The sequence below is a fragment of the Linepithema humile genome, chromosome 4 (genome assembly GCF_040581485.1).
Source record: "Linepithema humile isolate Giens D197 chromosome 4, Lhum_UNIL_v1.0, whole genome shotgun sequence".
NCBI classification, from domain to species: Eukaryota; Metazoa; Arthropoda; class Insecta; order Hymenoptera; family Formicidae; genus Linepithema; species Linepithema humile.
The window spans coordinates 15,000,378-15,024,140 of record NC_090131.1 but is presented as its reverse complement, the minus strand read 5'-3'; the positions used below and the strand labels follow the sequence as shown (position 1 = coordinate 15,024,140).

At 36.2% G+C, this 23,763-nt stretch overlaps 1 protein-coding gene across 2 annotated transcripts; it reads left to right on the top strand.

The window, feature by feature from the left end:
- The first annotated feature begins 25 nt into the window (after positions 1 to 25).
- On the top strand, positions 26 to 22,460 carry LOC105675632 (uncharacterized). 2 transcript variants are annotated; one of them, XM_067354255.1, is made up of 3 exons: positions 26 to 7,924; positions 8,016 to 8,162; positions 8,231 to 22,460. In XM_067354255.1, exon 1 carries the CDS (start codon positions 6,677 to 6,679, stop codon positions 7,325 to 7,327), a length of 651 nt encoding a protein of 216 aa, XP_067210356.1. In that variant the 5' UTR covers positions 26 to 6,676; the 3' UTR covers positions 7,328 to 7,924; positions 8,016 to 8,162; positions 8,231 to 22,460. The 2 variants fall into 2 exon arrangements, with proteins under 2 accessions (XP_067210356.1, XP_067210355.1); XM_067354254.1 differs by having other exon boundaries at positions 26 to 8,162.
- Positions 22,461 to 23,763: the final 1,303 nt, after the last annotated feature.

The window sequence follows — 23,763 nt, the reverse complement described above, 5'->3', positions numbered from 1 at the left end:
TCTATTCAATTGTGTATTATGTTTAGGTGAAAGAGGCAATGTTTTATTCAATTGTGTATCATCATGTTCATAGTCACTTGAACTTTCAGAAATATCACTGTTTACTTTGCTCCCTAAAAATATGTAATTAATTTTAATAATGATTATAGATTATATGTATAAATTTTAGAGTACTTTAAAGATTAGTAAACTATTGACTTAAATTTTGTAAACTAGTTTTTTTACATCTTTTACATTATTACATAAACAATACCAATTTTTTATTTATTCACAGAAATAAAATTTTTATTAATTTTAATATGTATAAATTGAAATATATATAGACAAATAATAAAAATAAAACATAAAAAAAATTGTGTAAAATAATTTATTTTTTCGTATCAATTTATTAGTATTTTGTAGATATAATATTTTTTAATTTTTATTATTTATGACAATATGTTCAATATTTAAAAAAACTTTTATTTAAACGCGGTACATTTTTTGTAGAACATGGTTTATATAGAACAAATTAAACAATATTTGAAGAATATTTAAAATTTATTTTAAAATTTAATAAAATATAATGTTTAAAACAATGCAATTTTGTAAAAAATACATGACAGAAGTTTTGATTGAAGAGACAAAGCTTTTACAAAAAATATTCACCACCTAAATACATTTTAAAATTTAAAATGATAATTGGACGAAACATTCTATTTATCGTCAAAATAAAATATAATATTTCATAACAAATTAAAAAATGAATAAGGCTTACTGTTTTGTGTGGTACCTAACGAAATGTTATATTGGAGAGTAGGATTACTATCAGACTGAGCAATATCATTTTCTGAATCTTTTTCATCAAAAAATCGTTTCCTTTTTATTTGTCTTTTACCTTCTAAATCTGAATTAAGATCCGACGTATCCTCTGCTTTTGCGCACTTTGCTTTAGCTTTTAGCAAATTGTCTGAAACTGAAATTAAACAGGTATATATAAAGTTAAATATAATAAATTAATAAGTTAAAACAAAATATTGCAATAAAATCTAATAAAATTCTTCCAAATTTAATACTCTACAAACTTATAATATTTTTTTCCATTTGCTAATTGTCGTATTTTACACATATTCCATTCACCAAATGTTGGTGGCATACACGATGATATGGCTTGCGTTAATTTTGATCCTTTAAAAGGTGGCCAATAACAATGTCGTCAAATACCCAAGCAGATGGTATAGCCTCAACAACATTATCATCAAGGAAATGAATTATCATCCATTCCATGATTTTGAAAGTTTTATTAAGATTAAATTCTGTGAGACAATTTTATTTTATTCCTTTTAAACATATTTTTTAAATAAAAAATCAAAATATTTTATTTTGTATTAATCTATTTTATACATTCACAGAAATAAACCCATTAAAAGCCATATAAGTATTGTTAAAATAAAAAAACACAATCAATTTTATAACGTGTACATAATATTTAAGCATGAAGAAGAAGAAAAACAACAAAACCGTTATTATTTGGAAAAATAACAAGTTTTTTACTAATATCATTTACTAACCAAAATGAAATAGAACCAAGAGTATCTACAGAATAAATATTTAATCGCGAAGACTGACACGGCTTATTAAAAAAATTACAAACATTTTCAAATTTTCTACCGATAATATAATAATTATTGTTGCGTGAAGCGAAATTATCAATAAATATTACAGAGTTATCGTTTAATAAACTGTTACGTCCTGATAGATGTAGAATTTTTTTCGTTGGGCTCGGCGATCGACGTAAACGGACCTGACCGCACGAGCCGAGCGGCACGTTTAGGACTTGCGACGGGTCAGCGACTGGAAGAGTCGTTTTTACTCCGTCAACAAGTCAACCGCTCGTGGTTCCCTTTTTGGGTCAAGGAATTGAATCCCTATTACCCGGGGCGGAACCTTTGTGCGCAATTTGAGAGGAAAGGTGTGAGGGGGGTGACGAACGAGGAGGGTGTGGTTAAATAAAAAAGAACAAAAGTTTAATTTATTAAAGACAACATTTTAATTTGATTGAATTTATAATTAGGATACAAAACTTAATTCTTAATTGCAGGTGCTAATAATTTTATTTGTGTATTCTTTACAAATGTGTGTGTGTGTGTGTGTGTGTGTGGATTATTCCTCAGGGGAAAGGACTAGATTTAAGAAATCAAACCCTGTAAATTCAGGGTTAGGAAGATGCGGAGGAGGCTCGACGTATTCAATGGTGGTGGCTTCGGAGTTGACGGATATGTTGTCAAACTCCGGATCGTTATGTGGGAGTTCCTCCAGTTGAGCCTCTGCTGGAGGAGGGTGGAAACGGACAGGCGAAGGGGGTCTGTAGTCCAGGAGCTCTTCAAGGATCGGAGAGATGGACCTGGGGGTAGGAAGTGGTGAAAGGTCAAGAAAGGGTTGAGGAGATTGTTGAGGAGATTGTTGAGGAGATTGTTGAGGAGATTGTTGAGGAGATTGTTGAGGAGATTGTTGAGGAGATTGTTGAGGAGATTCCTGAGGAATCGATGGTGATACGGGAGGTGGGTCGGTTTGAGTGTGTGTGGTTATACGTGGGGTGTGTCGCCTAATTCTAACGGGTCTTACGGTGACCCTCGCCGCGTATCTAAGGTATGGTGGGAGGAATATAGCTATGCAGAGAGCGAATGCCGAAAGGTCCGAGCGATTCCGCCGATTGTTGAGTCGCGGCAAATTTTTAGTTCTCACTGATAAATAGCACAACAAAGTTTATAGGGACGGAGCACAAAATAATAATAAAGAGAGGAAAAATAAAACAAATGAACTAACTTACTCGTTACAGGATACTTTCGGATTGAGTTGAATGTGTACGGTGGTTTTGAGCAGGCGCCCCGTTGAGGGATGGTGTGTAGGCGTCGGACCCTTTTGTCAACGTGTGGGCACCCTGCTGCTGGATGGTGTCGTCAGGGTGATGAACCCTCTACTTGGTCGTGACAAAGTATCGACCTTTTTTATTTCGCGGCCAGAACTACTCGGAAAACTGTCTTAAGGACTTGGCAAAACTTGCTTGATAACTGAGTGACTAATTGGGTATAATTGCGCTTGGAGCCACCAAAACACGGGTTTTTATACCCTTTCCTTGGGGTGGATCCATTTGGAAAATCTTAGGTTTTTGGAGCGGGGATCGAATAGGAATTAGTCTTGTGAGAAGATTTTTAATGTGGGGGAGGATGGCGTCATTTTTAACTAATAGGATTAGGTTTAGGTAATTAAGTTACTTGGAATGGGGGTAGGAAGAAAGGGGCCCTAACGAATAAGGAATAGCGTCGTTTCGGGTCCATATGCGATGGGGGTAGGTTTTTGAGGTGGCGTAACCCGGTTGGTGTTAATTAGTATAGGTGGGGTGCATCTCAGTGTCTTAAGATCTAGGTGGGCGTAGTCTTTAGACCGTACGACGGAATGAAGGGTGGTCTATAGAGGTGCTTGCCCCGATTCCCGGCTTTCGGATTGGAGGGTTGAGAATCGGTATATGAGTTCGCGAGGCCTTGGGTCACTGATCTAATAAATTTGACAGTTTACGACTGTCGCGTGGCCCTGGGGTCGCGTGGAGAGTGCGATTAATGCATCTCGGTTTCCCAGACCTACTGAACACGTGCACCGTATCAGGTGTCATGCCTTCTAGGCGTGCGACTGTGGTCATTACCCGATCGTCACTCGGTAAAATCCTATCTATTAGGGTTCCCGTAGGCAGAATCCAAGTATATGGCTAGCTAGTGCCAGTTTTTATTTCCTACTTTAAACATCTGGAGTCGACTAAAGACTCCGGTTACCGCAAGTTTTGACTTTTATGATTTTTCTGACGACGATAGGCACGCTGACCGACCAAGGTATTTTCAAATATCTATCCCCCTTGCTATTTTTCTCTGTGAGAAAGTTCGAGCTCATGGTGTCTCGTGAGAAAAACAGCTCTGGCGTTATAATATTCTTTAAAAGTTTTTTGTTGGTCCCGTGTTTACTAGGTCTGGTATTTAATAAAAAGAAAAGAATCGTGAAGTCTGATCAGGACGTAACAAAACAAAAACATCTCGTGCGCGACAACGCGAATTTACTCGTAATATTCAAGCAGGATGGAACAAACCTTAAGCATGTCTACAACGATTATGTGAATACGGACCTGACGTATGAAGATTTTTGTACATTGTGTCACGCATGTTGGCAGCACAAGTACGGTTTTTTAGTGATAGACAAGGATAGTACGATTAAAGATGGTGTTACGTCCCGGCGAGTCTTGATTATAATTAAAATTAAACTCACGAGACACGATTGCTTTTCGAGTAATCAGGCTTATGGAGCCCTACTCTGGGTACGCGCAATCAAATTAGTCGTTAATAAAATTTATTAGAAGAGTATATAAATCCAAATTAAGGGTGCAAACGCGGCTTTTCACAGGGGAAAAAAGGGAATTTACGGAATAATGGCGGAGCGCGACTGACACAGAGCTATGATAGTGGCTTCCGATCCTAACTCTTCCGATCCGGATGCGGCACGGGTACGGAGGAAATCCGCGTATACGACTCGACAAGTAAAACAATTATTGAAAGCGCGAACGATGGTCAATTCTTGTCGGCAAATACAACAACGTTGTACTTCAGGATGCAGGTGAATTACCAAACTATGTCGTCTTAAAAGGCACCGAGACTCAATAGAGATTAAGAGGTCAGAAATCATACAACGGCCACAGAGTGCGTCGGGAGTATGACTGCTATTATTATTATCCACGTGCAGGAAATCTAAAGTACACCACGCGATGGTATGATGTTCCATATATAGGCTGCGCGACCCGACTTGGAATTGATTTATGACGTCATTTTAGTGGTTATTCGGAATAGCGTGATTTTAAGATCCCTATTCTTACTAATGCCTTACTAGTACAGCGTGTTGCTTCGGAAGAGAGATAGTATAATTCACTTAGGGTTAGGTTCTAGAGCGCGCACTGGGTTACTTTGCTATTTGAAATAACAATATTGTGTATGTATTCACCGGCGCTGGTTATAGATGTTATTATTTACTGCTCGATTACTGCGGTCGACTGGAGTAGGTTGCCCAGCGTGGACCTGCAGAGTTAATTCCAGTGAGCCTCGATGGCGGATGTAGCGTCAACGGAATCAAAGTATACGGCCACGGTTTCGAACGATTATATCCTTCGCGTCTATCAAACTCACACGTACTCGGATTATGCGATGCGAACAATAATTCGTATTCGAAGTCCTCGTGGTTTTCAAAATGCTCGGTGCAACTAGTATTCGCGGACCCGAACTGGTATTCTGCAAGTAATTTGCGCGCATGATACTTAACACCGGCTCTACGTGTCTTGGATTTAGGCATGAGAGAGGAAGAGTGTGTCAGTCCGAAAATTCCAGGCGCAAAGCGTGCGGTGGGCCGCACCACAATTCGCGGGGATACAGTGATCAATACAACGTGCGGTGGTCCGCACCGGAGATATTAATACTGAGTGCTGATTCGAAGTGCACGAGGAGAGGTGTTGAGGTAGGTTAGAGACACAGAGTTAACTAATTCGAGAAGTTAATTTTAACATACACTTTACTGTTGGTTTTCAGAATACAAGTTTAATTAACAATCTACGCGTACAAAATATTTCTTAACTTATACTTATAATATTTTAACTAAGTTACAATTTAGTGAAGTTACAGTTTAGTAGAATTATTCTAAGTTCGAATTTGAGATAGAGACGGATTTAGAGTGATGTGCCTCGTGTCGAGGCCGGAGTAGAACTGCTCGAACTCGGCCAGTGTGGGTGCTTTTATACCCAAAAATCTATAGCAAAAACTGGGTTCTGGAATTTTGGGATCGAAGGGTCTTACCGTTAGGTCTCAAGAAAAAAAAGGGTTGGAGAAAGTTGGAGGGTCTTACAGTTAGGTCTCCAAAAAAAAAGAGTTGGAGAAGGTCGAAGGTTTTTATGGCAGGTCTCGTACGTGCCTCGGGTGCCGAGCACGTTCGAAGGTTTGGAGGGACGGCCTGTACGTGCGTTTGAGACGGATCCTTCTAAAAAGTTCGAGAACATTCTAGAGGTGGAAGATTCTGGATGGTTCGAGAACGTTCTGAGATGGAATATGCTGGAAGGTTCGAGAACATTCTAGAGGTAAAAGATTTTAGAGAGTTTAGGAAAAGAAAAATTTATGTATGACGGCCGGAGGACGTTACAATGGACGATACAGACGTGGTTTTAACGAGTTTGCGGTACCGCGGAATGGTTAGTTGTTCTCGAGATGTTGACGATGACGCTCGACACAAAAGATATCGACGAGAGGGAGAAGATCGCGAAGGAAATCGCTCGTACGAGCGAGTCGATTCGCAAGAAGCATCGGACGTTGAAGACGGGTAGAGTGGAGCAAGAGGCGCAATTGGAGAAACGGTTGAAACCGATCGTAGAGCCGTTGAAACAAATCGTTGAGAATACCGGAGACGATGATCCTATCGAAGAGCCGTCTACACCGGAGTTGAAGAAGAAGAAGAATCGAAAGCGATGGAGCACAGTGCAGCACAGCACCGTGCCAATGGGTAAACGAATAAAGCCGGATACCTCGCTCCAACCGCAAAAATTAGCGTTCGAAAGCCCGATGAGGTCGAATGAAACCGACACAGCGCGGATCCCTCTCTCGTGACATCCTTGCGAGAGACAATGCAAACGTTCGAAGATCAGGAAGCTCTGTATGATCAAATGGGTCAGCTGAGCCAAGAGTACATCGGGGAGCTCTTGAGCGGTGACAAGAAGAGAGGGATCGACAACGTGTACGGCGTATACTTCAACGATGCGGGAACGTTTCTCGGAGGCAAGGCCTTCGACATTGATAGAGACGACAATTTGATTGTGGACGGTGTAAAATACGCGGGCACGCCCGGCCTGTTTGAATTAATATTTAAAAGACTTCCCGACGATACGCTGTGTACGGAGGATGACAAACAAAAGTACAAGAGCATACTACTCGCTACTAACGCTCACAGACGCGGTCATAACGCGCATTTACCTATTTTGGGAAACAAAGGATACAAATACAAACATATCATCACACCTCTGATATCTAAGAAAGGTGGAGATGTTGCACATCTCGACAAGAGAGGTGCGGGTCACGCGTTACCTAAGTGTAACATACCACAGACCATGACTGTGACCGACAACGCGGTCGATTACGTGCACTGGGATGATCCGAATGAATTGGTGGATCGCCTTCGATTGCTGGACGCCTCCCGTCAGGCGGGAAACAACGCGCACGACAACGAGTTTCTCTCGATTATCGAGGAACTGCGCGAAGCTGGTCGAATTATAAATTGATCGTCGTTGTCACCGCTGTAACCAGTATTGCTCGTGCGATGCTACAGGAATGTCTATCAACAAATTCGGACTATAGCTAGGAGGAAGCAACAGGGTGACGAGACGTGGATCGTGGAGCGGCGGAGTCTCGAAGAATTACGTACGCGAGAATTGTTTATCCCGCAGTAGTTTATACTAGATCTATCAAACATCTATCGACCGATATACGGTTACTCGGGAGAAGAATTATGTTTCACAATTATAAATTTGGAGTATGTTTGAAAAGATAACCCCCGTAGAGCGGTCACATAGATTTGCACCACATCTAAGGGATGTACTATAAAAATGCGTCGGAGGCTGGGACGGTCACAAGTCCACTCAAGCTAATTGACAGAAGCGTTACGTCGTCACATTAGCAATGGCTGCACTGTACAATTTAGAAATCCACGAGATCTGTGAATTGTTAACATCTTTAATGGATCGAGTGGCTGTACTACGAGGTGCAGTCCATCAATTTGAGGAGGCAACGAGGCTTGTGCAGCAGCAACACGTGCTGCACTCTTTCAGAGTAGATTACGATGTACACGGGTGTGAAAACGGGATAGTTTTGGCATCTATGTAAGTATTGCTAACTGATATTACGTATGAAAGATTTACTCTTAATCTTATACTATTCTTAATCTTATACTATTTTTTATTTTGCTTGTAGGCAGGATATACGGGCTAACTTGACGACGGCTATAAGGCTACTGGAAATATTAACAACACGGTTCCAGCAGATGGAAAATAATGCAGCGCGCACCGCGGTAGTGTTGCATGCGGTGGCGGAAGCGCTTTCTGCGGACGCTGTGCAACCGTAGGTATCTATTTTTTAAATCTGTACTGTTATTTTAAATATATTAATAATTTTTTCTTTTGTTACAGATGACTGATTTTTATACATTGATTATTATATGTGTATTATTTGTATATTATTATTATATATTATTTTTGTCACACACACACACACACACACACATATGTAAAGTACACATTTTTAAAATAAATTTTATATTTTTTACATTTTAATCTAATTGTATTGTTACGTCCTGATAGAAGTAGAATTTTCTCGTTGGGCTCGGCAATACACGTAAACGGGCCTGACCGCACGAGCCGAGCGGCACGTTTAGAACTTGCGACGGGTCAGCGACTGAAAGAGTCGTTTTTACTCCGTCGACAGGTTAACCGCTCGTGGTTCCCTTTTTGGGTCAAGGAATTGAATCCCTTTTACCCGGGACGGAACCTTTGTGCGCAATTTGAGAGGAAAAGTGTGAGGGGGTGACGAACGAGGAGGGTGTGGTTAAATAAAAAAGAACAAAAGTTTAATTTACTAAAAACTTAACATTTTAATTTGATTGAATTTATAATTAGGATACAAAACTCTTAACTCTTATTCGCATGTGTTTTATAATTTTATTTGTGTATTCTTTACAATGTGTATGCGTGTGAGCGCGCGCGGGTGTGTGTGTGTGTGTGTGGATTATTCCTCAGGGGAAAAGACTAGGTTTAGGAAGTCAAACCCTGTGAATTCAGGGTGAGGAAGATGGGGAGGAGGCTCGACGTATTCTATGGTGGTGGCTTCGGAGTTGACGGATATGTTGTCGAACTCCGGATCGTTACGTGGGAATTCCGCCAGTTGAGCCTATACTGGAGAAGGATAGAAACGGACAGGCGAAGGGGGTCTGTACTCCAGGAGCTCTTCAAGGAACGGAGAGATAGACCTAGGAGAAGGAAGTAGAGGAAGGTCGAACACGGGAAAGGGTTGAGGAGGTGGTTGAGGAAATTCCTGAGGAATCGATGATAATACAGGAGATTGGTCGGTTTGCGTGTGAGTGCTTGTACGGGCGTTATTAAATGGGGTGTGTCGCCTAATTCTAACGGGTCTTACGGTGACCCTCGCAGCGTATCTAATGTATGGTGGGAGAAATATGGCTAGGCAGAGAGCAAATGCCAAGAGATCCGAACGGTTCCGACGATTGTTGGGTCGCGGCGAATATTCAGATCTCACTGATAAATAACACAAAAAATTTTAACCGAAATAGGGACAGAGCACATAATAAGAATAAAGAGAATACTAATAAGAGAAGAAATAAAAACAAATGAACTACCTTACTCGTTGCAGGATAGTTTCGGATCGGGTTGAATATGTTCGGTGGTTCTGAGCAGGCGCCCCGTTGAGGGAAGGTGTTGTATAGGCGTCGGACCCTTCTATAAACGTGTGGCCACCCTGCTGCGGGATGGTGTTGTCAGGGTGATGGACCCTCTACTTGAGATGCACCACTTGGTCGCGACAAAGTATCAACTAGTTTTACTTTTTGATTCGCGCTCCCGAACTACTCAAAAAACTGTTTCAAGAAACTGAGCTAAACGGAATAACTGCGCAAAACTGCTTGAAAAACTGTGTGTAATTGTGTCCGGAGCCACCAGAACACGGGTTTTTATACCTTTTCTTTGGGGTAGATCCCTTTGGAAAATCTTAGGTTTTTGGAGCGGGGATCAAATAGGAATTAGTCTTGCAAGAAGATTTCTAATGCGGGGGAGGATGGCGTCATTTTTAGTTAATAGGATTAGGTTTAGATGATTAGGTTACTTGAAATGGGGTGGGAAGAAAGGGGGCCCTAACGAATAAAGAGCAGCGTCGTTTCGGGTCCATATACGATGGGGGTTTCTAAGATGGCGTAACCCGGTTGGTGTTAATTAGCATAGATGGAATGCATCTCAGTGTCTTAATATCGGGGTGGGCGTAGTCTTTAGACCATACGATGGAATGATGGGTGGTCTATAGAGGTGCTTGCCCCGATTCTCGGCTTTCGGATTGGATGGTTAAGAATCGGTATATAAGTTCGCAAAGCCTTGGGTCACTGATCTAATAAATTTGACAGCTTACGACTGTCGCGTGCCCTTGGTGTCGCGTGGAGTGTGCGACTAATGCATCTCGGTTTCCCAGATCTACTAAACACGTGCGCCGTATCAGGTGTCGCGTCTTCTCGGCATACGACTGCGGTCATTGCCCGATCGTCACTCGGTAAAACCCTATCTATTAGCTAGGGTTCCCGTAGGTGGAATTCAAGAATATGGCTAGCTGGTGCCAGTTTTTCTCTTTATCTCTTACTCTAAACGTCTGGAGTCGGCTAAAGACTCCAGCTACCGCAAAATTTTGACTTTTACGATTTTTCTGGCGACGATAGGCACGCTGAGCGGCCAAGGTATTTTGAAATATCCATGCCCCTTGCTATTTTTCTCTGTGAAAAAGCTCGAGCTCCTGGTGTCTCGTGAAAAAAACAGCTTTGGTGTTATAATATTCTTTAAGAGTTTTTGTTGGTCCCGCGCTTACTAGGTCTGGTATTTAATAAAAAGAAAAGAATCGTGAAGTCTGATTAGGACGTAACAATACTATAAGCTTATTTTTGGCAAGAACACAAAAGCAATAAAAAAATAAAATTTAAAAAATTTTTTTTTTTATTTTTTATTATTGGTTAATTGAAGGCGGCACGATTGTCGCTACTGTTTCTAATTTTTCGGCATGCCCGAACTGGTATAATATGCCTAATAGGTCTTGCATATGGTAATTTGCCGGAGTCTGTATTTGTAATTTAACGAACGCTGCTTTCCCGCGTACGGGTTTAACTATACGGAATTCCGCTTCTTTTTGTTTTGCCAAAATTTTAGTTAAAGCCTTAGTCCTACGAGACCACATGTCGCCGCGTGTAATGGGTCCGGCGTAGGCTAATCCACAGGAGATGGCCTGCCAGCCCATTCTTTTGAATTGGTGTTCTAGAATGTAGAGATCATTTTTGGGGCACAGGGCACCATAAATAATATTCACTTATCTCTTACATATCTATCTGCAGTTAAGTAAATTACATAATTAATGTATTGCGCTTATTGAAATTAAGATATGCATTAAATACAAATAAAGTAAATGTGGTAATAGAATATTAAATAATTTCGAATTATAGGTCAAATATGTAATAAAATATTAAATAAAATTTTGAATTTCAATTGTTTTTTGTTTATTTAAATAAATTTTTAGTTATTTATAATACTAAATATAATACTAAGTTGCACTTAATTTTTAAAAATATTTTTTACTATTCATTTGTTATTATTTATTTTATATTATAACATTTATTATATTAATCTGAAATAATAGAAATTGAACTCAATTATAGATTGAATATTAATATTTTTATTGCTAGAAATTTCGATAAGATTTGGAGATTCAAAAGAGGTAGGAGTTGTAAGAACGAAAGTAGGAATTGTATATTTAACATCAATAAAAATAAGGGTTTTCTAGGACAACAAGATTAAAGAAAGGCCAAAAGAAGACATAACACTTTCAAGATAGAACTTGTAGGTCAAGGAACATTATTAGAGGCACAAATAACCATGTATGAGGTTTATAGTAGGTTTTAAATTTCGACTCGGGCACGTTCCAACCAACACTAGCTACATCATTTTTGCAAATAGGAATTGTTTTAAGACCGAGTTCTGTTACCACGTCTAATAATGAATACAAAAATTCTTTAATAAATTCGATTTCAGTTATATTCGACACTCGTTCTTTTATTACCAATGTAATTATATTCTTATTTTCATGATTTATTATTCTTAAAGCTGGGATTATATGAAAATACATATTTTATATTATTAATATAAATACAAAACGGCTTGCATATCTACACAAATTACGTAAAAACAAAGCGTTAGCGTTTTGCATATTTTGCATATTTTGCATATATGTATCTTTTTGAGCATATTTCTTGTAAAATTGCATATTTCCATTTTGTCAATTATGTTATCGAAATATATGTGTACGATGAAGATCGATACTTTCTGTCATTGGATGATTCTGCTCGTGCAGTGCGAGTACTAACATAAATCGCTAAAATACCTGTGAATCTAAAGCAGGCCATACACGATCGAACATACTCGGTGAGCATGTTGATGAAAATAGTTGACAGCTGGCTCAGCGGACATGCGCGATCCCGTGTTACGTGCGAGAAGCCACGTAATAGATAATTTTGAATAAATCTGGATTCGTTTGTGAAAAGTTTTTATTAAGTGTTGCTTATTCGAGCTGTGATCGAGAACTGGACTGATGAGATGGATCTTAGTTCCAAGTGCTCTAGGAAATTCGTAGAGGTGGAAGGTTTTATCGAAGGAAAAGGTTTTATTGAAGGAAGAGGTTTTATTGAAGAGAAAATGCGCGTTATGCACAGGAACAGTAATTAGGCTAACTTACGTTTGTTGCAATTATAGGAGGGTCATTTGTTTAGGGTCCGGAAGGAGTAAAGATAAAGATGGTTCGAAGGTTTAAATAAAAGGGGTAATTTAAGGAACTATAAAGTTGCAGCACGTAATACCCCGTCGAGTTCAACTGTTTGCCGGACGTGTCCTGACATGTTCAACCGTGTTTGGTCTGCCTAAAAGATACAGCTAGCCAGTTGAAACTAACTAATTGCACTGATCGTTTTCGTTCCTTGTATTTTATTTTTAATAATGCCGAAGTCAAATTTACTTATATCGCTGTGGATAAAAGATTACCCCGAACTCTATTTAGATAAAGGCAGTGTATTCTGCAAATATTGCAGTAAAACTGTAAGTAAGTTTTTTTTCACGTTTTATTATTTTTTTGTCAATTTATTATTTATTTTAGGTATCATGCAATAAAAAATTTCGAATAACGCAGCATCTTGGCACTAGTTTGCATAAAAATAGTTTAATAAAATTTAGCACAACTTACTTTAAATCAATTGTTTGCTTCAACATCTAAAAACAAAGAACAGGAATCTTTTCATTTTGACTTGTGTAATGCCTTAATTAGTGCAAATATTCCGCTAGCAAAATTAGATAACACAATGTTTAAAACATTTTTGGGAAAGTACACTAAATTTTCAATAGCTGATCGCAGCACCATAAAAAACAAATACGTAAATATAGTGTTTGAGGAAACAATGACCAAAATTAAAAATGCAATCGGCAACAACAACATTTACATTGTTGTAGATGAAACAACAGATACTTGTGGGCGATATATTGCCAATTTATTAATCGGTATTTTAAATGAAAATTACGCCGGAAATCGTATTTAATTGGTACACAAGAATTAGACAGAACAAATAATGTAACTATCTCAAGATTTGTAAATAATTGTTTAACAAGGTTTTATCTACCAAATGCTGTTCCAAGTGAGAAAGTGTTACTGATGTTGTCAGACGCTGCGGCGTATATGGTAAAGTCAGCACAAAATTTGAAGATTTTTTACAGTAATTTGATCCACGTTACATGTTTGACCCATGGAATTAACAGAATAGAGGAAGAAATACGCAATAAATTTCTCGATATTAATAGATTGGTCAATAAGACGAAAAAAGTATTTATCAAAGCACCGCTACGAGTCCAACATTATAAAGATAAACTCCCTGGGCTGCTCCTTCCACCACAACCCGTAATTACAAGGTGGGGTACGTGGCTTGATGCGACTTTATTTTATGCGGAGAACTTTGAAACGATAAAAGAAATAGTGTGTTCTTTTTCTGATGATTCGGCAGTAATTACAGATTGCAAAAATATATTAAATAAAGCGCAACTATCTCAAGAGTTAGCTTTTATTAAAGCAAATTATGATTTTATCAGCGAATTGCTAACGAAACTAGAAATTTGAGGCATGGAACTCTCTGAATCTATAGAATTGATTCAAAGCTTCAAAAACAGAATCAACAACGTCAAAGGTACAATAGGACAACGGATTCAAACTAAATTAGAAAAAGTTTTAAGAAAAAATAAAGGATTTATTCAACTTACTAAAATATCCAATGTATTGCAAGGAAACCATGAGGAAAGTATTCAAATAAGTCCCTCAATTATCTGCAAATTTAAGTACGCGCCAATTACATCTGTGATGTAGAAAGAAATTTTTCAACCTACAAGCAGATATTGTCGGATCGCAGGCAATCTTTCTTGGTTGAGAATTTGAAAAAGCATCTTATTATTATTATTTACAATTCTGTGAAAAATTAAATATTCAAAATCTAGTTTTGTTCAAATTCAAATAATTTCGTTTTGTGTTAATACTACCTTTTCAAAAAAAAAGGTAAAGAAAAAGGCGCCAAGTACACGCTCTTGTCACAACCAAAACAAAATAGTATTGTTTTACATTTAAAAAAAATTGCCGTATATATTAAACCTATCAAAAAACCAGTCGTATATATTACCCTTTCAAAAAAAGCTGTCGTACATATTAAAACCTTTCAACAAGTAATGCTGTTGTGTATATTAAAACTATAAAAAAATATGATATCAGGAAATGACGCCAAGTGGGATTAAAGAACTATGAAAAAAGTTGTAGACTATTTCTAAAAACTCATCAACTAAACTATTTCATAAAACTCTTCTATAAAACTTTTGTACATAAAGCTGTCGTATATATTAAATAAAAAATCTAAAAAAATGCTGTCGTACATATATTATTATATTGCATACTATATTTCACCATATTTTACATATACTATACTATATGTATTATATATATTATTACATATACTATACGATATATATTATTTATAATATTACATATACTATGTATATTATAAAAAATTAAACTCATAAATAAAAAAAATAAAAAAAATATTAAAAAAATAAAAATATTTTACCAAAAAAAATTTTAAAATATTAAAAAAATTTAATTAAAATAAAAAAATATTTATTAAAAAACGCAAAAAAACTTGGCGTTGCTACAGTAAACTACATGTTAACTTACATGATGTCAACTTATTACATTATGTCACAATTAATCGTCAATTGTTATATTATTACTAATTTTTTTGCTTTATAATATTTTGAGGTGTAGCAACGCCAAGTTTTTTTGCGTTTTTTAATAAATATTTTTTTATTTTAATTAAATTTTTTTAATATTTTAAAATTTTTTTTGGTAAAATATTTTTATTTTTTTAATATTTTTTTTATTTTTTTTATTTATGAGTTTAATTTTTTATAATATACATAGTATATGTAATATTATAAATAATATATATCGTATAGTATATGTAATAATATATATAATACATATAGTATAGTATATGTAAAATATGGTGAAATATAGTATGCAATATAATAATATATGTACGACAGCATTTTTTTAGATTTTTTATTTAATATATACGACAGCTTTATGTACAAAAGTTTTATAGAAGAGTTTTATGAAATAGTTTAGTTGATGAGTTTTTAGAAATAGTCTACAACTTTTTTCATAGTTCTTTAATCCCACTTGGCGTCATTTCCTGATATCATATTTTTTTATAGTTTTAATATACACAACAGCATTACTTGTTGAAAGGTTTTAATATGTACGACAGCTTTTTTTGAAAGGGTAATATATACGACTGATTTTTTGATAGGTTTAATATATACGGCAATTTTTTTTAAATGTAAAACAATACTATTTTGTTTTGGTTGTGACAAGAGCGTGTACTTGGCGCCTTTTTCTTTACCTTTTTTTTTGAAAAGGTTATTTTTTGAGATATTATTTCTTTTTTTTTAGTAATTTGTTTTGATTGTGACAAGAGCGTGTACTTGGCACCTTTATTTTACCTTTTTTTTTAAAAAAAGGTAATTGATAGATATTTTTTTTTTAATGATATATATACGACTGTTTTTTAAAGCTAAAATAATGAAATATCAGTTAGATTTTGCTAAAGACGGCCCATTATCACCCCAGTCGTACTTTCAGTATACAGCATACGACGGTCCTCTTTAATTAATTAAGTTATAGAAATACAAAATTCTATAAGTATCATATTGTTTCTAGGCCATTGTGTTTTTCTAATTGAAGCATCATCAGCTTCAATCCAATCATTTTCTTCTCTATGCAGGGTGTCCTATTTAACTTGAGACAACTAAATATTTCGAAAAATAAGCATTGTACGAAAAAATGTCCCAAATAAACTTTTAATATTATCAAGGGGGACGTCTGGCTGTATAAAAATTAACCCGCCCCCACCGCCCCTTGGGGGTGGGGCGGGTGGCAACTTTGAAATTTTAAATGGGAACCCCCATTTTTTATTACAGATTCGGATTCCTTGGAAAAAAATACGTAAGTTTTGTCCGAGACATTTTTTCGAATCGTGATAGATGGCGCTGTAATCAGTGAAAATTAGTTTTTGCCATTTTCTCTCACCATCGGGGTGCTTTATTTCGGTGAGTCCCCTCGCCTGTCACTATTCAATTACAATAAATGCTCGAAATGATGACTTTCCATTTCGATGCATTTATTAACTCGAGCTTGGAATGCTTGTACACATGTAGAAAGTGTATCTGGCGTTATTTGTGCGCAAGCATATCTAATACGTTCCACCATGTTTTCTCGAGTATTTGGTATTTTTGTATACTCTTTTTCTTTAAGGTAACATAAAATTATTTCAACTTTCAAAATTATTTCAACTTTCTTCTCTAAAGATAAATAATCCATTATTTATTTGCTGAAATAAAGAACGCATCCGTAAAAAAACAAGTAGCTAGCGTACCAAAACTATGAGGCATCTACATATGTAGTAAATTTCTGAAATACTGAAAATACTGAAAAGGAGAAACAAAATAAATGAAAGAAATTAAGTCAGAACAATTCTTCAATAACTGGATTCTTTAAATTTCAAGTCAAGTAAATTTCAGTAATACGTACGCTAGCTACTTGTTTTTTTACGGACGCGTTCTTTATGTCAGCAAATAAATAATGGATTATTTATCTTTAGAGAAGAAAGTTGAAATAATTTTAAAATAATTTTGAAAGTTGAAATAATTTTATGTTACCTTAAAGAAAAAGTGTATACAAAAGTACCAAATACTCGAGAAAACATGGTGGAACGTATTAGATATGCTTGCGCACAAATAACGCCAGATACACTTTCTACATGTGTACAAGCATTCCAAGCTCGAGTTAATAAATGCATCGAAATGGAAAGTCATCATTTCGAGCATTTATTGTAATTGAATAGTGAGAGGCGAGGGGACTCACCGAAATAAAGCACCCCGATGGAGAGAAAATGGCAAAAACTAATTTTCACTGATTACAGCGCCATCTATCACGATTCGAAAAAATGTCTCGGACAAAACTTACGTATTTTTTTCCAAGGAATTCGAATCTGCAATAAAAAATGGAGGTTCCCATTTAAAATTTCAAAGTTGCCACCCGCCCCACCTCCAAGGAGCGGTGGCGGCAGGTTAATTTTTACACAGGCAGACGTCCCCCTTGATAATATTAAAAGTTTATTTGGGACATTTTTTCGTACAATGCTTATTTTTCGAAATATTTAGTTGTCTCAAGTTAAATGGGACACCCTGTATATATTACAACGTTTATAATTATCTATTTCATTTAGTCTCTATTAGGTCCTGACCTATTATCATCTCTTTCAGTTTAATAAATAATTTAATTATAGTTGTTATAAATAGAATTACAAACTCGTATTACATAGTTAAATTAAATTTGCAATTTATAAGTGGCATTCAAAAACGATATTCAAATACATTGAGTACATGAGTTAGATAATTAATTAAATATGTTAGTACGTATTATTCATTTGATTAGTTATTTAAAAACAATATACTACATATAATTATTTTTAACATGTTCACAATTTATACTGACAATAAGAACAATGAAAAATAGAAACTAGCAGATATTACATTATATTACCACGATTTGGCCGTTCTGCACGTGCGCGACGTCTGTAGCCTGCGTATGGGATATATGTATAGGTACAACGCTTGCGCACAACGCACAGAGTCTGCTCTAGAGTGAGAAACAAATATCATCCGCACCGTAATATTTTTCGAAACTCTCAAGCACAATCAGCAATGTAGGAGTATTACATATATTTTACTTCACACATGTATACCGCTGTGTGGTCAGATTTGATACACAAACAGCAGCAGCAGCAGGAATGGAAGGATTACCGCATATATGCGCAAGTCACATTGTACATGTGAGCTCCGCGCTTCGCATGTACATGGCTTGCGCATGCGTTGCCGGCGATACATGCCGATATGTGTACATCTGAGATACTAGCCATCTATCGGCAAGAATTTATAAAGTACATACATCCCAGACGACTGAAATAATTTTCATAGTTTTCATGACATTTCGACTTTAGACTTTAATATCTTTATTTATACAGCATATAGAGCAAAAACAAGCATACTTTTATTATATATTTTGGGTATGCGCTATCGATTGAGCCTATTTTTAAATCGATCGGCTCAGGCATTACTGAGATCCGATAATCTCGGCTCGTCTCAACTTTCGGTCTCGCGTAAAGAGACACGGTCGGTCTTGCGCTGCGCGTGAACTTGGCGCGAGACACTGCCGTGTCTCTTGATTTTATATATTTTTTGCTTAAAGTTAATTTATTTGTTTATTCTATTATATTTTTGCAATTATTTATTTCTGTGCTTTTCATTTAATAAATGTATACATTGTATATGTTTTGCATTTTACGCAAACATCTCATTGTTAGTATTTACAGTTCTGTAAGAAATTAAATATTCTAGATTTAGTTTTATATTCAAATAAGTTCGTTTTGTGTTAATACTATTTTATGTATTTTTTTCCTTAAAGTTTATTTGTTTATTTTATTATATTTTTGCAATTCTTTCTTTCTGTGCTTTTCATTTAATAAATGTATATATTGCATATTTTTGCATATTTTTGCATTATTTCCTAATATTTCTGCATATTTTTACCAAATTTTGTGCATACATTCTTGTTTTTGCGTGCATATAATTTCCAGCTTTAATTATTCTTGTTCGCGGGCAAGAGCACTTTCAGAAATGAGTAGAAGTTTACAATGTCTACGAGCATTCGCGCTCCTTTGTCGCAAGGTTCACCTTTTTGTGTAATAAATATAACCAAGTCATCGTTACGCGATAAAAAATTGTCACGAATTTTTTAAATATTAAAATCGTGAATTACATTGAAATTTTCATCTACTGCGTTATCATTATTCATTTCATCTGTTGAGAATTCGTTGTCTGATAAATTGTCATCAGAAAAGTCCGTAAAATCATATCTGTCTGTTATTCCTTATTGTTATTTATTTCCTGGATTACGGATGATTCAATTTCCTGTATTTTATCATCGTCATTTTGATAATTCGTTTCGTCATGTAAAATACTGGAGTTGGGAGAAGGATTGATGGATTCGCTATCCGTAAAAAGCGGTAAAATTTAAAGCGATTGTAACGTATCAAGGTCGAATCAATTATCGAATTTCTGGTTAAAGCGTCTGCATTTATATTTGTTTTACCGACTTTATAAATAACCTCATATTCGTATTCCGCCAATTTGAGCCTCTAGCAAACGAGTCTCGAAGTTGGATCTTTCACCGAATATAACCAAACTAATGGTTTATGACAATCCGTGACAAGTAAAAATTTATGCCCGTAAAGATAGAGTCTGAAATAATTAACACAATATACTATCGCTAACAATTCCTTTTTGATAGTTGAATAATTTATTTTTGTGTTGTTTAATAAACGCCTCGGAACGACGGTTCCGATTCTATTTCTCGTGATGAAAATAAAATAATTTTTAGTAAAGTTCGATCTACGCGTTGCGCGACAATTCATATGGAAAGAAACGAAAGAGTTCAAGCTATCCGGGAACTCCTTCGCCTAGATCACTTGAATAAAGAAGAATCGGAACACATCGGCATGCTTATTCAGAAGCATAGCGATCTCTTCCGATTACCGGATGATAAACTTGCATGCACAACCGAAATAAATCATAAAATTGTGACGACCGACGATTTACTCATTAACTAAACAATATAGAATTTCCCCTATTCACAAGAAAGAAATTAATAAACAAGTTAAAGAACTTTTAGACAATGAAATAATTAAACTATCTGATTCGCCATACAGTTCTCTCTTGTGCGCGACAATTCATATGGAAAGAAACGAAAGAGTTCAAGCTATCCGGGAACTCCTTCGCCTAGATCACTTGAATAAAGAAGAATCGGAACACATCGGCATGCTTATTCAGAAGCATTAGCGATCTCTTCCGATTACCGGATGATAAACTTGCATGCACAACCGAAATAAGTCATAAAATTGTGACGACCGACGATTTACTCATTAACTAAACAATATAGAGTTTCCCCTATTCACAAGAAAGAAATTAATAAACAAGTTAAAGAACTTTTAGACAATGAAATAATTAAACTATCTGATTCGCCATACAGTTCTCTCTTGTGAATAGTGCCTAAAAAACCAGACTCAAAAGAAAATAAGAGGTGGAGAATGGTTATAGATTAACGTATGCTTAACAAAAAGACGATGGGCGATGTCTATCCTCTTCCGAATATTACAGACATTTTAGATCAATTCGAGAGCGCGAAATATTTTAGTGTATTTGATCTTGCGTCTGGTTTTCACCAAATCTCTATGGATACGGCGGATGCCTCGAAAACAGCATTGTCGACGACGTATGGTCACTATCATTTTAATCACATGCCTTTCGGTCTTAAAAACGCGGCTGCTACTTTCCAACGGTTAATGGATCAAAGTTAACGTTCTGATGCTTACTATTGCATATAAATTTAGAATTAAACAATATAAAACCATCGCCTATAGATCTCAATCGAACGGTTCAATAGAACGCTTGCACCACGTTTTGTGAGAATTTTTGAAACAGTTCGTTAATTACATCCGTTACCCGTAAAGACTGGAATAAGTATTTAAAATGTTTTTCTTATAATACGAGCGTGCACGAGAGTATAAAATATACGCCTTACGAGTTGGTTTTTGGTGGAATTGCTAGAGTTCCGATTAGCGATCCTTTTTTAAATGATATTCGCAATGAAAGTTAATTATTTGACTCAATTGTTTTACCGTTTAAATGAGGAAGAAGATAACACTCGGAATAATTTAATTAAATCTAAAGAGAGGTCAAAGGCATATTATGCGATTATGAGATAAGCGAATTATACCTTATAAGTTTAAAATAGGTGATAATATAGTTTATCTGCTGAAAAAGCCGAATAAAAATAAATTGTGCGATCATATCGGCCTTGTGACATTATTCAAATAATGGATAATCATAATGTAAAATTAGCAATAGGCTTAAGTAAAACTAGAATTGTGCACGCGGATAAATTGCGTATCGCAAAAGGTGCATCTCTACGGACTCCCCACCAGGGCACGTCGACGAGGAGCTTTGTAACTGGTCATCGGAGCAATTAGCAGCAGGTTCATTAAGAAAGAATCGGATGACATCATCATGAAGATTATTTTAACTACAACTTTGCTGTTTGTACCCATTTCATCGAGACTCACCGGATGCACAGGAAATGGGCTTAATATAACAATCCTTTCTCTGATTAATATTGGAGATTGCAATCTGGAAACCGTCGAGCCAAATCGAAAGGAAATATACATTCAGTTGCTTCAACTTTCGGATTTTTATCGGACTCAGATAATTCAATATAAAGTGGAGATCGGTCGAATTGTATATCACTGCGGGGTGCATTCTCACATCTCGATAGTGCATAATGGACAAAAGAATTATATTCAAGGAAATAGTTCGATCGGTTGTTTTTGGTTTTACGAAACCGGAACTCTTGTCGTCAGAACCTAACATTTTATATGAAGGTTATGCCACCAAGCTTACGCCAAATAATAATCAATCTACATCTATGGTGTACGCAGTTACGACACATGGAACTATCTTCGCCTTAGCAAAAGCTACAGAAGCAAATCTTTGCAGATACAAGATTTTCCACACCCAAAGCTATCTGAGATCTATCCTGGAAACTCAGCAAGAGAAAATTTTCAAGACTCGTTCCAAAACACCAGTGGACAACCTGAATGTATTTGCATACGTAAATTCAAAATTTGTATACATCGAACAGCATATACAAACTCAGCTTTCGATGTTATATCAAGACATCATGGAACAGAAATGTGCTCTGGAAGAACAAATCTTAAAGAATGCACTTTCATTAGCCAGCGTCGTTCCAGATGAAATAAAAATTCACGAATCATGGAAAATGTTGGCTATACAGCGATAATCGTCGACAATGTCATTCACATTATTAAATGTGAGCCTGTGGAATGCAAAATCAGACACATGAAAGACTACTACAATGAGCTTCCAGTCTATTGTCGTAACATCTCTATGTTCCTGCTAAGGAGATTACGAATTCTTTCCAAAACGGGAACTCGACGAGATTGCAATGAGCTTCTGCCTACGATATACAAGTTACACGGAATTTGGTTTCGTACGGAGCAACGTCCAATGGAATCGCTACCTCCACAAACTATTCAGCCTCTCACCTGTTACTACACCTGAGTCGACCAGCACTGATCAAGGAAAAGGAGAGTCAGAACCAAAAGCAAAGCATGGAACCACCTGCTTCATCGTCTGCGCCAACCAACGAACAATCTCCAGAATCATCTTCGAGTAAAAATTGTAACGTGAGTGAACATAGATACTTTTATAAAAACTTAAGACAATTGTTAGACGACAGTCCGCGCGACATTGTACCGCAGGTTAAGGTAATGAAATAGTATATCGACTATTTTTGTACTTTTATACATGGTAACACATATTTTATTATTTTCTTTTTTTTTATATATGTATATACATATATAAACTTTGGTTCATGATTATAATTGGTATATGTTCAAAATATTGGTGCATGGTTCAATATTTTATTTTTAGGGGAGAGGCGTAACGTCTCCATAAATATGTATATCCATATATAAACTTTGGTTCATGATTATAATTGGTATATGTTCAAAATATTGGTGCATGGTTCAATATTTTATTTTTAGGGGAGAGGTGTAATGTCCCCATATATTTGCGAGTAAATTTTCGCTTCTAAATTTCGTTTAGATTTTTTGTTTTATTATCGAGAATATCGAGAATATCAATTGCTGCGTGAAATGTGCTTGGCACATATCGCCAGTAAGGCGCAATCCGAAACCTTTCGTGTCATATAAAACTTTTGTTGCTTCTCGGACCGAGCGGCTGTAAATTATCTCGACGCTCTCTTGGGCCCGATACCCGGATACCACCCGTCGCTTTATGTAAACCGTGCTTCGAGCATCCGATACTCTAAATTGTAATCATATCTATCTGCGATTCTATTGCATTGGACAAACAACTTCTTTCTAGGGTTCAGAGTAGTATAAATACGGGCCTTGCAAAGCCTCCATGCACTCAGTCATTAAGAAAATTTTGGAGCTTCACATCGAGATCAGCTCCATACGCGGTCTTTTCTCTAAATTTTCGCGAGCTTTATACTTAGTAAAAATCTGCGAGTTCAATCTCTAGCATATAAGTCAATTCTTGTAAGAATCCTAGTTTATAAAGTAAAATTTCTGTAAGTTCTAGCGTATAAAGTGTAATTTTTCATTCGC

Coding starts and splice junctions, on each gene's coding strand:
- LOC105675632 (XM_067354255.1), top strand. CDS start 6,677: ATGCAAACGTTCGAAGATCAGGAAGCTCTGTATGATCAAATGGGTCAG.